This window comes from Gossypium hirsutum, chromosome D03, assembly GCF_007990345.1.
Source record: "Gossypium hirsutum isolate 1008001.06 chromosome D03, Gossypium_hirsutum_v2.1, whole genome shotgun sequence".
Taxonomy (NCBI): Eukaryota; Viridiplantae; Streptophyta; class Magnoliopsida; order Malvales; family Malvaceae; genus Gossypium; species Gossypium hirsutum.
In genome coordinates, this window is record NC_053439.1 from 11,487,566 (window position 1) to 11,501,188 (window position 13,623).

The window sequence follows — 13,623 nt, forward strand, 5'->3', positions numbered from 1 at the left end:
AAAATAACTATACATTAATATATATTTTATAATTAAATTTAATAAATTATTTTTTTATTTTTTGAATAATGAAATTAGTCATTTAGGTGAGCTTGGGCGAGCCAAGTTTAAGGTTAGGCATAAAAAAAATTTTAGAATCAAACTTCAACTTTGCTTACCCCGACCTGACCCATGAACACCTTTATTGGAAACAATTTTGCTTTGATCTCAAGATGAAATACAAGAAGTTGATGCTGACCATTTTTTAAGATAGGACCTGAAAAGTTGTTTTACTTGCTTTTATCTTAGTAGAGCAAGAGATGCAGGAGGATTGGGCATTATTTTTAAAGTGTTTGGAATAATATATGGCTCGAGACATTAGGGGATTGTGTTTGATATCTAACCAAACCCCGAGAAGTGTGTTTGGGAGAAATCTAAAGAATGGTTCAACTGAAACATAGGTGTACTATATATTCTGTATTCGACATGTCACCCATAATTTGTACAAGGAGACCAAGAATAAATAACTATAGTGATAATTTGCAAATGCAAGTGTCACGGGCTGCAGTTTAAATCCCATGACCATTGCACAAAACGTATCCCAAAGAGGTCTATCAGTTAGATGGGGATCATTTGACCCACGATAGCTAGCCCGATTCAAAGAACTGATGGAGAAGCCTATTCGTTTGAAGCCTGGGTGGCCCAATGATGCAGATATGAAAAGTTAGGCTACCTTGGTAAATAGGGAAACTAATCTTAGAAGATTGAGTAGAATAATATATTGTAATATTAGATGTGATTTGATTATGTAAATATTGTAAATCCTTTAATTGTAGGGATAGACTTAACCTCTTCTATCGATGTAATTTAATCCATACTGTCGGTTTGAGGGGAGCTAATCTAAATTGTGTTACTTCCGCTATATAAACCGGTGCCTTGGAGGAATTCTTTGTAAATCTTCAATTGTTTAGTGGTTAAGCTGACTTAGGCGTGTTTGAAATGAAAGGATCGTTTAAGGTCTCACAGATTGCGAGGCTAAAGTTCTAGCCTCGTGACAGTTGGTATCCGAGCTTAGGTTGTAAAGGCACCGTGAGATGTCAAAAGAAGTTGCTGATCAAATTAAGCCAATGGAGACCCGTAGAAAGGCCAAAAAACTAAGTCTAAGTCGTCTGAGGGACATGTTATTGGCTTTAGAGGAACAAGTGGTCAATCTCGAAGAGTCTATGGGTGATGTAAAGGATACTATCGAGATGATTGAGGGACAAACTGCAGAGTTGGACTTGAAGGGAGAGCAACTTAAAGAAGTAGTGTTGTAGTCTCTTATTTCTAATGTGGAAAAAATGCAAGGGGTGCTCAATCCACTGTGGGTAAGCTGACAGAGAAAGACGATGCTCTCGAGGCCATGGAAATGGCTTTGAATGAGGAAACAATGTCCATAATAAGGGCTTTAAGCACAAGAGTTGAAAAGCTCATGGGGGAGCTTGCTTTATGCCGAGCTACCATAGGTAAAGGAGTGTTGGGTGTGACACTCAACTACGAGATGAATGTCCCTAAACCAGAGAAGTTCAAAGGGGCAAGGTCTGCAAGTGAAGTCAACAACTTCTTCTGGGAGATGGAACAATACTTCAGTGCCATTGGCATCAAAGATGATGATGCTGAGGTAAATACTGTTGCTTGATATTTTACTGACTTTGCTATTTGTGGTGGAGGCGTAGGTCTATAGGTAAGAAGCGTGGCCAGGCTACAATTGGAACTTGGAAAGAGTTCTAGAATGAGTTTAAAGATAAATTTTACCTTCAATATGCCAAAAAGGAGGCTCGATTTAAGTTGTGCTAGTTCTCGCATTGAGGCACAATTCGAGAGTATGTGAAAGAGTTCAGCGAGTTGATGCTTCAAATCTCCAATATTAGTGAGAAGGAAGCATTCTTCTATTTTATGTATGGATTGAAGCTGTGGGTTAAACATGAATTGAAACATTTAAGAGTCCAAGTACAGTCAAAAGCTATGATTATAGCTAAGTCTTTGCTTGAGATTGTTCCGAGGAAAGACAAGTTCGTGTTTTTCAAACCCAAAGGGAAGGGCAATGGGGGAGACCATGAGGAAGACAAACAGGGACATGGTGATGATGACAACAGTAATAGTAGTGACAGTGGTAATGGGAAACCACGAAATGGGAAGTGGAAACTGAACAACATAAAAGAGAAATAGAACAAGATAAAATGCTACATTTTTCAAAGACCGCATATGGTAAAGTATTGTCCAAAAAGATTCGTGTTTTTGGCTGTTAGAACAGACGATGAGCTGGAATAAGTGCCCATAAAGCTTGGTTCGATCGTAAGGAGAGTCGAAGCTAATAGGGTCAAGGAGAGTGATAAGAAGCCAGTGAAGGTCTTCTCCTGTAGTGGTCCTCATGAGATGCGGGACTATCCAAAGCAAGCTAAGTTGACCGTGACCAATAAAGGAAAAGAAGCGGAGCCTGATGAGAGGAAGGCATTGAAGCTTAATTCAATGATACTTACTCCTTACTTCTGCAAAGAGGAATAGTAGGGAGGTAGGGTTGATTTTCGTGGACATCAACATAGCAGGTCAGCAAAAGAGTGTTCTTGTTGATACGGGAGCATCAAACTTATTTATATCAGAAAAAATTGTGAGGAAACTTGGTCTCTCGATTAATAAATAAAATAAGAAGATCAATATTGTAAATTTCGAGGAGGCACCAACTGTGGCAGTAGCTCGAGGCGTAAAGCTATAAATCGGTAAATGGAAAGGCAATAAATATTTTGAGGTAATCCATTTAGATAATTACGATTTTATGCTTGGCCTAAACTTTCTTGACAAGATTAAGGCAGTTCTTTTTCCTTTTGCCCATCAAATTCATATTGTTGATAGTCTGTTATCACGAATCATCGTGTCAGTGAATTGAGATATGAAGGTTGAGACCAAGGTGTTGTTGTCAATCCAGCTAGTCAATGATGTTTCGTATGGGAGGAACATTGACTCGATAGAACGAAGCGCTACGAAAGCCCCTTCGAAAGTGGAGCATGAAACTGATATGAAGCCTGTTGAGATATCATTGGAGCTACCACCTATGGGAAAGGTACATTTCGAACACTTTGGTAGTGTTTTACATTCTAACTTATTGCCTTGGCAAGAACGTAGGGGCCCTTTCAAAGTTCTAAAGTAAGGAAGTCAAGGGGCTGTGGGCATGCTGAAGCCTAGTTGTGAGAATCAAGAGGATTCTAATTGGAGCAAGTCAAAATGTGGGCAAGTGAAAGTCGTGGCTTCTTGCCAACAAGATGTACCAACGAGTGGGATAGTTCAAATTATGAGGTGATAGAAGCCGAGGCAAAGGTTCTAATGGGTGGGACAACCCCATAGTGAAACTAGTCGGGAAAGAGCCAAGGCATTGAGAAATTTTCGAGGTGAATCAAGTCAGTTCCATTTTGAAGGCACAATGAGGGTGTTGCGAGAATGGATGGGGGAGAATGTCACGGGCTGCAGTTCAAATCCTGTGACCATTGCACAAAATACGTCTCAAAGAGGTCTATTGGTTAGATGGGGATCATTTGACCCACGAGAGCTGGCCTGATTCAAAGAACTGATGAAGAACCCTGTCCATTTGAAGCTTAGGTGGCCCAATGATGTAGATATGGAAATAATCTTAGAAGATTGAGTAAAATAATATAATGTAAGATTAGATATTATTTGATTATGTAAATACTACAAATCCCTTAATTGTAGGGATAGACTTAATCTCGTCCGTCGATGTAATTCGATCCATACCGTCAATTTGAGGGGAGCTCAACAATAAATAGAGAGCCTCCTCTTCACTTGGAAATCATCCATTGTATCTTGAATTCTTAAAAGTAATAGAATTCTTTGAGTGCATTTACTCAAACACCTTTTGTGCATTATTTTCTGTGGCTATTCTGTTCATTAAGCCTTTTTTTTATTTGTGTTGCTTCTGCTATATAAATTGGTGTCTTGGAGGAATTCTTTGTGAATCTTCAATTTTTTGGTGGTTAGGTTGACTTAGGCGTGTTTGAAATGAAAGAATTGGCTAAGATCGCACGGATTACGAGACTAAAGTTCTAGCCCTATGACACAAGTATGTATTATTAATTTACAGATTTCAATATGTTGAGTACAGGTTATTGTTGTCATGGGATTATAAATACATTATGCTGAGTAGGATATGAGTTAATTTTTCCTAGGTTCCATGTGATATATAGATTTGTCCATGGATGCATATACCATAAAATGGTCCATAGTAGGATTGTAAAACTCTTTATGGTTGAAAAAGGATTTTTTTTTCACTGACTTGATCTAAACAACCATTCCATTTTAGCAAACTATCAAATTCCATAAATCCTCAAAACCCTAATAAATAAACTTAAAAAGTCCACTTAAACCTCCCAACACCTGAAAACATTTAATAAATTAGAAAATTATATTCTTATTTTAGAAAAAAAACTTTATAAAACCAAAAAAAATAAATTTTGCATCCTGTTAAAATAGAATGTCAATAATGGCAATGTATCGCAAAGAAAAAAATGAAAATTAGAACACACAGATTTATATGGAAACCCTTTCGAGGAAAAACCACGAGCAGAGGAGAAGAAAATTTACTATGTCGAATTCGAATAATTACAAGGAGTAAAGACTGCATTTATTTATAGGTTTAGAAAACATTATTCTAATCAACATCTAATAGAAGTAATGCAGTAAGGTTGAAACACCTTATTCAAATCAATATCAAACAGAGAAAGTAAACTTCTATACGGATTCTTCTTGTGCAGCCTGTATTGTAGTGCAAGGGCCTCCGGCCCTCGACCATCACCCTCGTGGATCTCCTTCTCTTGCCACTTGTATTTTATTTTAATAAGAATTTTGGTCACAACTTTAATACACCCAAACTAAAAATGCATGTCCAATGCCAATAACTACTCAAAGAGAAGAGGTAAAGATAGGCGTAGGATAAAAGAAAAATAAATGGGTGCAATTTAAGAATAAGACCGAGTTAATCAAGTTTAAGGAGAAGGGGAAAAGGGATAAGCTATAAAGTAAGAAAAAGTGTTTTTTAAGGTATAGTAAAAATAAAAAAGAAATGGGGATTTTTAATGGCAGGCTATCCTCTCTTTTCTTAAACATAGAGGTGGGGAAATGGTGTTGACGGTGAAGGGTGTTTGATGTTTTCCACACAAAGAAAAACAAAACAAAAAAAAAATCATGTGAAAAAAAGAAGAGGAAATTATCTCTAAATATAAAATGAAAAAAAAAACATTATGTGGAAAAATACTAAACTATTTAATTTATACACATGGATTAAAATCCCAATCAACTATCAAGCAATCCATGAGACTTAATGAACTAATGATCACAAAAATCAATTTCGATAATGTTAGTAACTAGTTCGTAACTTTTCATAACTTTTCAATTTCATAGGTTGATTGTGTTCTGATTTTTTTTTAAGTTATATTTTAAGACAAATCTTTTTTATTGAAGTTACAAATTGATTAAATATATTGCATTTTATGAATTTAAAGCTTAATAGAGGTTACAAACATGCTTGCCATTTGTATATATAAACATTACAAAGTTGAACATCGGTTTGAGTGACCTGAAAAGTAAGAGAGCATGTTTTAAAATGAGAGAATAAAAACATTCAATTGTTGGTTAAAATATGGATTGTTGATATTTTAAAATTTGAAAATTGTAGATCCAAATCTAAATTCCGAAATCCCGTCGGAAGTTTGTACATTCAGGCTTAAGGTTTACTAATTTCTTACCAAATTCATTATTATTATAAAAGAATGATTGTAGTAACTTAATTCTATTTTACCAAGTTACAGCAACATCTTTAAATCAAGTCTTGTTTACAAATTATTTGGAAATATAGACCATACATTTCCTTCCCTGTCTATTTTTAAATGGTGTGGCAATATATATTTAATTATAAATATATTTATGAAATTAAAATACCATTAAATATCGTGAAATTGAAATTAATCTCATTTTAAGATTTTCAAATATAACAAACAATGCAAGTCAATTTTCTCAAATTTAAACCAAAGTGTTTAATTTGATTATTTTCTTCTCATTTTTTTTAATGTTTGGAAAAAATGGATTTCACTTGCAAAATTATCTTGATTATTGAATTTATGCATTCAATGCTTTTATTATATAATAATTTATTTGGTCTTTCAATTTTACAAAAAAAAATATTATTTTAAATCATTCATTTAATTTTTCGTTTTTTAGTTTTTAAATTTGTATTATTTGTCAAATTATTGAAAATCTTAACATTTGTTAACTTTATTGATCCACGTGTATGTCGCGTTAGTAATTAATTTATATTTTTATACTTTTAAATAATTTTAATTCTTTTAAAATTTAAAAAATTAATTAATTATTGATGTGACTTTCACATGTATGCCATGTTGGCAAAGATAATAAACGTTAACTTTCCATCAACTTCAAAATGATTTGATAAACATTACAAGTTTAAATACTAAAATAATTTTTTATAAAATTAAATGGCCAAATAAATAATTATGTCATTTTTTTTCAAAGCTTATACATGTATAAGTGAAGATTATGATAACAGCATGCATCATGATCTTATTTGTTAAAAAGTGAGTTGATTTAAAATATGCCATGATATTTTTAACAATAAAAATAGATAAAATCTTTGATAAAAAGACCAATGTGTTGTTTTATCTAATGTACAGATTTTTTTTTAGAGCAGAATACAATTAAAGCCTTTTACTATTTGTTAACTATCTCTCACATAATTGAGCAAGTCTTCAAATAAATTAATTCATTAACTCATCTATTTTCCTACTTTACTTTTGAGAAACAAACTTGTCCAGGTCAAACCAAATATTTCATCCCTGCAAGTTAAGACATTCAAAATATAATAAAATTTAAAGATTGATATTAACAATGGAAAATGAATTTAAAACCTTTGTCGTGTTTTCTAAGCAATTGACTTTGGTCCTATTTAATCTTGGAATATCAGCCCAAGCAAGACCATTGGTGATTTTTAATGTAGTTAGTAGCACACCATTTTTGACACTTCAACGAACCTTATATTTCAGGTTAAAACCTTTTCAAGTCCATAACATGTTTCCTTTTTTTCAAGCTACATTTATCTTTCCCACCAAGTAACTTGCAAGACAAGAAATGAGAAGGAATGGTTTAGGGCGAGGGGTTTGTTTCCAAAAGACAAGCTTCAATACAACTTTACCGGTAGCTTCGATAGGCAGGGTTGTACATGCAGCTCTCTGCATACTTCACAAGATCCTTAGGCCGAGGCTGGCGAGTAGCCAAACCTAGTAAACAATGGCAAAGATTTACAATCGAGATTAAAATTTTCTGAGTTTCGCATGCATATATAATGAATGAGAAAAGATGTTTACCAAGTTCATATGCTTTAGCTGCAACATTTGCGGCAATATTGGCTGAAATCTGTCTGATGTTTTTGAATGGTGGGTAAATGAGTCCCTTGTCGAAGTTCTCTTGCGTCACTTGTGCAGCCAAAGCTTCCGCTGTAACCCCCAAAAAAAAGAAATTTATAAACTAGCAAAACAACTTAGTGGCACTGCTTTTAAACTGCCAAAAACAAGACAAATTTCGAGGGGTTCAAAATTTTAGGATCTTACATACCATCTTATCAATTAAAAGTTCTAAATATGATATGTCAAACTTACAGGCTGCCAGAAGCATGTCATCATGAACACGGATGGCACCAGACATTATCAAACCGAGACCAAAGCCAGGGAAGATGTATGCATTATTTGCCTGTAAGATAGAAATATAACAACTCAAATCATTCCTCGATGCAAGACATTACCAAACATGGAGATAAACCCACTTTAGGTACTACCTGACCAGGCACAAATACTCTTCCCTCGTATTCAACGGGGTCGAATGGGCTTCCACTGGCAAAAATTGCTCGGCCCTGAAAGTGGGCAGAAAATAGGGAAAAGAAACATTAGTATGAACAATATATTACCAAGAACAAACAATAGACAAGGTTCTTTTTACGGAACTAAATAATATGTTAAATGTTGGTAAATGATATTTATGAGCTGCATGACTGAATTACCTTACTCCATGTATAAGCTTCTTCAGCAGTACATTCCGATTGAGAAGTCGGATTAGAAAGAGAGAATATAATAGGTCTCTGCAAGCAGTCGCATAAACAATGGATTGGTTTAGCTTAATCATTTGACTGACTTATAAATAACATCAAGAGAGCGATAAGGTACATCATTCAAGGCAGCCATAGCCTCAACAACTTCTTTAGTAAATGTCCTTCCTACTCCCGATGTTCCAATCAACACTGTCGGCTTGGTTCCCTGTCAAATAAGACAAAACAACAAATAATCTAAGAAACAGCTTATACATTTTTGGTACTTTAGATGGGGGTTCACAGAAAGAGAGGTTTCACACATTAACAGCATCAACAAGTTTCTTGATGGGTTCATGATCATGAGCCCAGGGCTTCTTGAAATGCTGAAGAGAGTCAATGCGGGATTTAACAATCAGTCCCTGCAAAAAGAAAAAAATCAATGCGACATTTGATCACTAGAAAGGAAGAGAGAGGGAAAATGAAGAATAATCTGCTTTGTACAAAAGAAATGGATTAGAATCTTACTACCTTGGAGTCCACAAGCGAAATCTTCTTGCGAGCCTCTTCAAGTGGCATATTTGTCTGCATGTATAATCAAGTAGTATTCGGCTTCATCACATAATTTAAATAAACTATAAAACATATTAGAGAAATGGCTATAGTTAAGACTAAAGTATAACCTGTTTTGAAATCTCAAGTGCTATGAGTTCTGCTATGCCAGTACCAGCCTATTGATCACCAAAGAAAAATGGCTCAGAAGAAGCAATAAAATTGCAGCACATACGGTAACAAAAAATAAAGCAAGAGGCCAGTGAGGAGAACTTAAATGGAAACCACAATTTTGCAATTTCCCAAATATACTTTTCGGTTGATTAGAGACTTAAAAATGTCAACAAAAGGGCATTCGTTGCAAGAGGAAACCTCAAGCAATACGTTTATCCATGTCATGTTCATGTATTTAATTGTTATAATCATGTCCAAAAACCTTCATGTATTCATATCATGTTTTAGTTATAATAACTGACCTCCCCAGCACCGAGGAATAAGAATCTATGATCAGCCAAGGTTCCGCCAACTACTTTCAATGCAGCAACAAGCCCAGCAAGGACCACAGATGCTGTTCCCTACAACAAAAGTAATTCATGCAAATCATAAATGAGATGTCAGAAGGCCCAATTGGTTTAAAAAAACAAAGCTCAAATAATAACCTGAATATCGTCATTGAAAACCAGATGAGTTGTGCCATATTTAGCAAGCAAATCAAATGCATTGTGATTTGCAAAATCTTCAAACTACAAAAATATTTAAACATTCAGATAAAGAAGATAACATATAAACAAAAATATAATTCATAAAATCCATTCAATATTTTCATACATGTCCTCACCCAAGTCCGCTTACCTGAATGAGAACTTTCTCCCCATAGTTCTGCTTGACTGCAGTCATGAATTCATCCATAAGTTCGGCATATTCCTACAGTCAAGACGAGCAAAGCAGCTTAGTGTGACAAACATTGATTGCACCTAAAATTTAAACGAAGCAAATTCCCTATAAAATGCACCAGTCCGGTAGCTCTCCTTCGCCTAAGTCCTATATAGAACTCGTCATTCAACAACTGCTCATTGTTTGTGCCCACATCAATGGTTACAGGCAAGCACTGCAAATGGAAGCTAATTTATCAGCCATAACATATGAAACAATAAAGCCAACATGGTTAACAGTAAGATATAGTTAATTTTAAAGCCTTGTGGGATTTGTAACCTCCTTAATATATGTAATATACAATGGAGCTGCCATCAGTACTTACTAGTAAGAAAAGGGTAGTAATAACTACCTTATAGCAGATTATTACGGATACTTACAGCAGACGGACAGACCCCTCCTAGTGCCGTATATAAAGAAAGCTTCCCTATAGGTATTCCCATTCCCTGAGCACACAAAGTAACATTGACCAGTAAACAACATGAGAAAGATAGAGAGAGTTACCTGCAGTTGTTTCTGGTTGTTTTATACCTGACATCCGAGGTCTCCTAGACCCAAAATTCTTTCCCCATCAGTGACAACAATGACTTGAATATCCTTCTGAGGCCAATTTCTCAGAACTTCATCAATCTTACCCCTACACAGGGCATTATCTTGATATCAGAATCAACAAAAGCACAAATTCAAGAATCTGTGTCATAAACATACTTTTCTTTCAAACTGATAAAAAGACCCTGAGGACGCCTGAAGATGCTCCCGTATTTCTGGCAAGCTTCACCAACAGTTGGAGTATACACAACTGGCAGCAACTCCTCGACATTGTCGATCAGAAGTTTGTAGAACAGCCTTTCATTTGTCTCCTGAAAACAAGATAAAAAAGGGGCATCAATTTCAAAATTGTTAGTCTTTCATGGAAATTTATTAAAGGACCAAGAATCATTGCTTTCTAAGTACAATATACTGCATGCAAATTTTATAAGCATTTATAAGAGAATAAGATTTGGAGCTAACAGCAACAGAGAAAGTAAAGATATTGCAATTGAATAACGAGAAAAAAAATTAGAAATTACATCAATTTACATTAATAGTAGGAAAAGCATTAGGATCAAGGTATTAAAATTAAAACATATAATGGTACACAAAAAATTTAAAACATGTCACTCATATGATGAACTAAAGTATAATAAATCATGCAATTGGGTGTGACATGTTACTCTGACTCTTCATTTTTCTTTAAGTACCATGTCCATCACATACTTAGACATCGGTATGTAAATATAATCCTCCAAAGGCCCTCCAAATCCATGGGGTTAGTCAAACACATACCGATGTCCAAAAGACATACAGCTTAACAGGCAAAATCAAAATAGACTGAAAAAGGAACCTGCAAATCCATCATGGCCATGTATTTCTGCAAAGGAACTTTATACTTTCGGATACTATACATCATTTTCTTCACCTGGTAAATGGTGATAAAATATTCATTAGAATACTGCACAAATCGACAAAATCTAATCCGAACAACTCAAACAAAGGTATGATGTAGAAGCAGGGTAGAAAACCTGTAGGTCTTGAGAAATAACGGTTGGGGGAAGAAGACCACGCAAGTAATGAGCATCTCTCTCTTTCTCAGTGAAGGCAAGGCCTTTGTTGTGGTGAGGATCTCGCAACAAAGAATACCCACTGCAGCAGATGATGAAGAGTTAGACTAGGGCACTAATGATCAAACATGTCATATGTTCTAGCATTAGAGAAACTCCATTCATCCCAAACAACTAATACAAAGACAAAGGTGGTGACAGAAGAAGAAGAAAACAATATAAAAGCTCCCAAAGAATTGATTACTAAAACTATATATTTATTTTACTCAGACAAGGGAGATGGCTGAATATGCACTAAAAAGTTTCTTTTCTTTTCTTTCTAATTCCTCAATTACAAAATTTCAGCAACAAAGCAAAGATCTAGCATTGAAGATAAAACAGTCATAGATTCCACCACATAAGCACCAAAAAGAAAATCATAAATAAACACAAACTATTATAATATAAACCATACAATAAAATAAGATCCAGCACTAAAAAAGGGGCTTAGTTTAGTGGGTCCAACAAACCATACAAAAACAATGATATTAGATCTCACAAACAAGTATAAAAATGTCAAACCATCATGACATAGCAAGCAAACCTATTAAGCTCATAAGGAAGAAAATGAAAATTAAACAAAAATAGTTATTATGAAAGGAAAAATAATAGAATCTTACCTAGCAACAGAGACAGACCAAGGGGTGACAAGCTGATCCTCTGTGGCGGCGTCATCATAGTAGACTTCACGATCACCGCCGGCAACGGTGAGATTGATGTCCACGTCAGCAGCAAAAGAAGTGTCATCTTGTGTTATTCCTTTGAATGCATTGTTGTTCTCAATCAGAACGCTGGCGTTTGTATCGCTGTTGGGACCTAAAGCCGTCGCTTTGATCGAAGCTGGCGGCAGCTTATTCAACTTGTAAGAGAAAAGGCTTGACGACCCAGAAATGCCGCTGTTGTTCTGTTTCAAAACAGACAGTAACGATATTAAATTGAAAACAAAAAGGAGACCTTTGAGATCTTTAATGGTATAAAAAGGACCTTGAAATACCAAAAAGAAAAAAGGGGAAAAAGAAGGGAAAGAGATTTAATCTCTTAGTTTCGATTTAGAATTAAATTCTAGGAAATGGGTAGTCAAGAAATAGTGAGAGTAACAATGGGTTGATTTGAAATTACCAGAAAACAGCTTCTATGCAAGGAGATCATGGTGACAGAAAATGCGAAAGACCAAGGCTAGAGCTTTGCTTGAGCAGCCTTTGGATCTCTCTCTCTTTCTCTCTCTCTCTCGGTCTTTGAATGAGCAAAGAAAGAAATGAGAACTTGTTGAGATATGTGTGTATATAATATAATAATACAAATATATAGCTTTTGTTGTATTGTTTATATATTAATATGCGAAAAGGCAGAGATAAAAGAGAGGAGGAAGGGAACAGCAGAGAAAAGGAAGAAAAGCCTGGAAAACGTGTCCACTTTTGTTTTTCCCTCTCAACCTCCGTTAGTCTGCAGCAAATGACATGTGGGTAACTCATTTTGCCCATTTATTACGAAAGTACCACCATCAAGTGGAATGAACCTAATAAATTGTGGACCCCACTTGCTAAGCTTTTTAAGTTGGAACAAAAGGAAAGGGTTTGTGTGTCTGATCTGAGTTTGGTTTTTGCGGTTGTGTCTGTCGTGGTTGGTGCGGGAAATTCCATATTTGGTTTGCTGGGTTTTTTCTTTTAAATAATACTAAAAATTTAATTAAATACAAAAATATAGTGGGAAATAAATTAATTATAAAAATAGGATGTTTGTTATTTTATTTTTTGGTGACGCGACGTATAAGCAACATTACCTTTACTTTTTGTTCAATATGTTGTAATCATGTTATTTTTAAAAAATAATATTTTTTTTGTCGCCTGACAGAGTGGCAGAATTAGTATGTATTTTTAAAATATTGTATTTTCATAGGTATTATAGTGGATAAAAAATATGAAAAAATATTTTTTATTGGTTTTGTCTGATACACTGGTGACACTGCTTTGAATTTTTTTTAAAAAAAACAAAGTTGATAAAAAAAAAGAAAAGGTGCATCAAGATTTGGAATAACGACATTGATTAGAATGTTTTGAGGGTTGACTTAATATCCGCCTTGGTTGAGTGATGATGCCCGAAAACCCACACATTTTCATTTGCCATGTGGGGAGTGCACTATCACCTTAAAAGATGTTGCATTGCAACTCGAGCTCCCATTGGATGGTGGTTGCAGTCACAGGTTCAAGTAAAGTGATCGAACCTGCGTCGCTTTGCTATCAATTGCTTGGACGATCGATGGTTGATGGTGGTGCTAAGTTTACTAGTTTGAGATTTTCCTGGTTAAAACAAATTATCAAAACCTTATCGAGTAGTGCCTCTGAGTGGGAGAATATGTGCGCTGCTTGAGCGTATATAATGGAGGTG

The 13,623-nt window shown here is 35.0% G+C and overlaps 1 protein-coding gene across 1 annotated transcript; it reads right to left on the minus strand.

Moving 5' to 3' along the window:
- Positions 1-6,896: 6,896 nt before the first annotated feature.
- On the minus strand, positions 6,897-12,691 carry LOC107950654 (NADP-dependent malic enzyme). Its single transcript, XM_016885534.2, has 20 exons — positions 12,358-12,691; positions 11,859-12,142; positions 11,161-11,281; positions 10,983-11,057; positions 10,307-10,458; positions 10,130-10,235; positions 9,979-10,044; positions 9,678-9,773; positions 9,518-9,589; positions 9,325-9,408; positions 9,142-9,240; positions 8,797-8,844; positions 8,645-8,698; positions 8,437-8,535; positions 8,253-8,342; positions 8,090-8,167; positions 7,868-7,942; positions 7,692-7,782; positions 7,401-7,529; positions 6,897-7,313 (listed from the first exon to the last, which is right to left on the minus strand). Exons 1-20 carry the CDS (start codon positions 12,385-12,387, stop codon positions 7,225-7,227), a joined length of 1,938 nt encoding a protein of 645 aa, XP_016741023.1. The 5' UTR covers positions 12,388-12,691; the 3' UTR covers positions 6,897-7,224.
- Between the last annotated feature and the right edge of the window lie 932 nt (positions 12,692-13,623).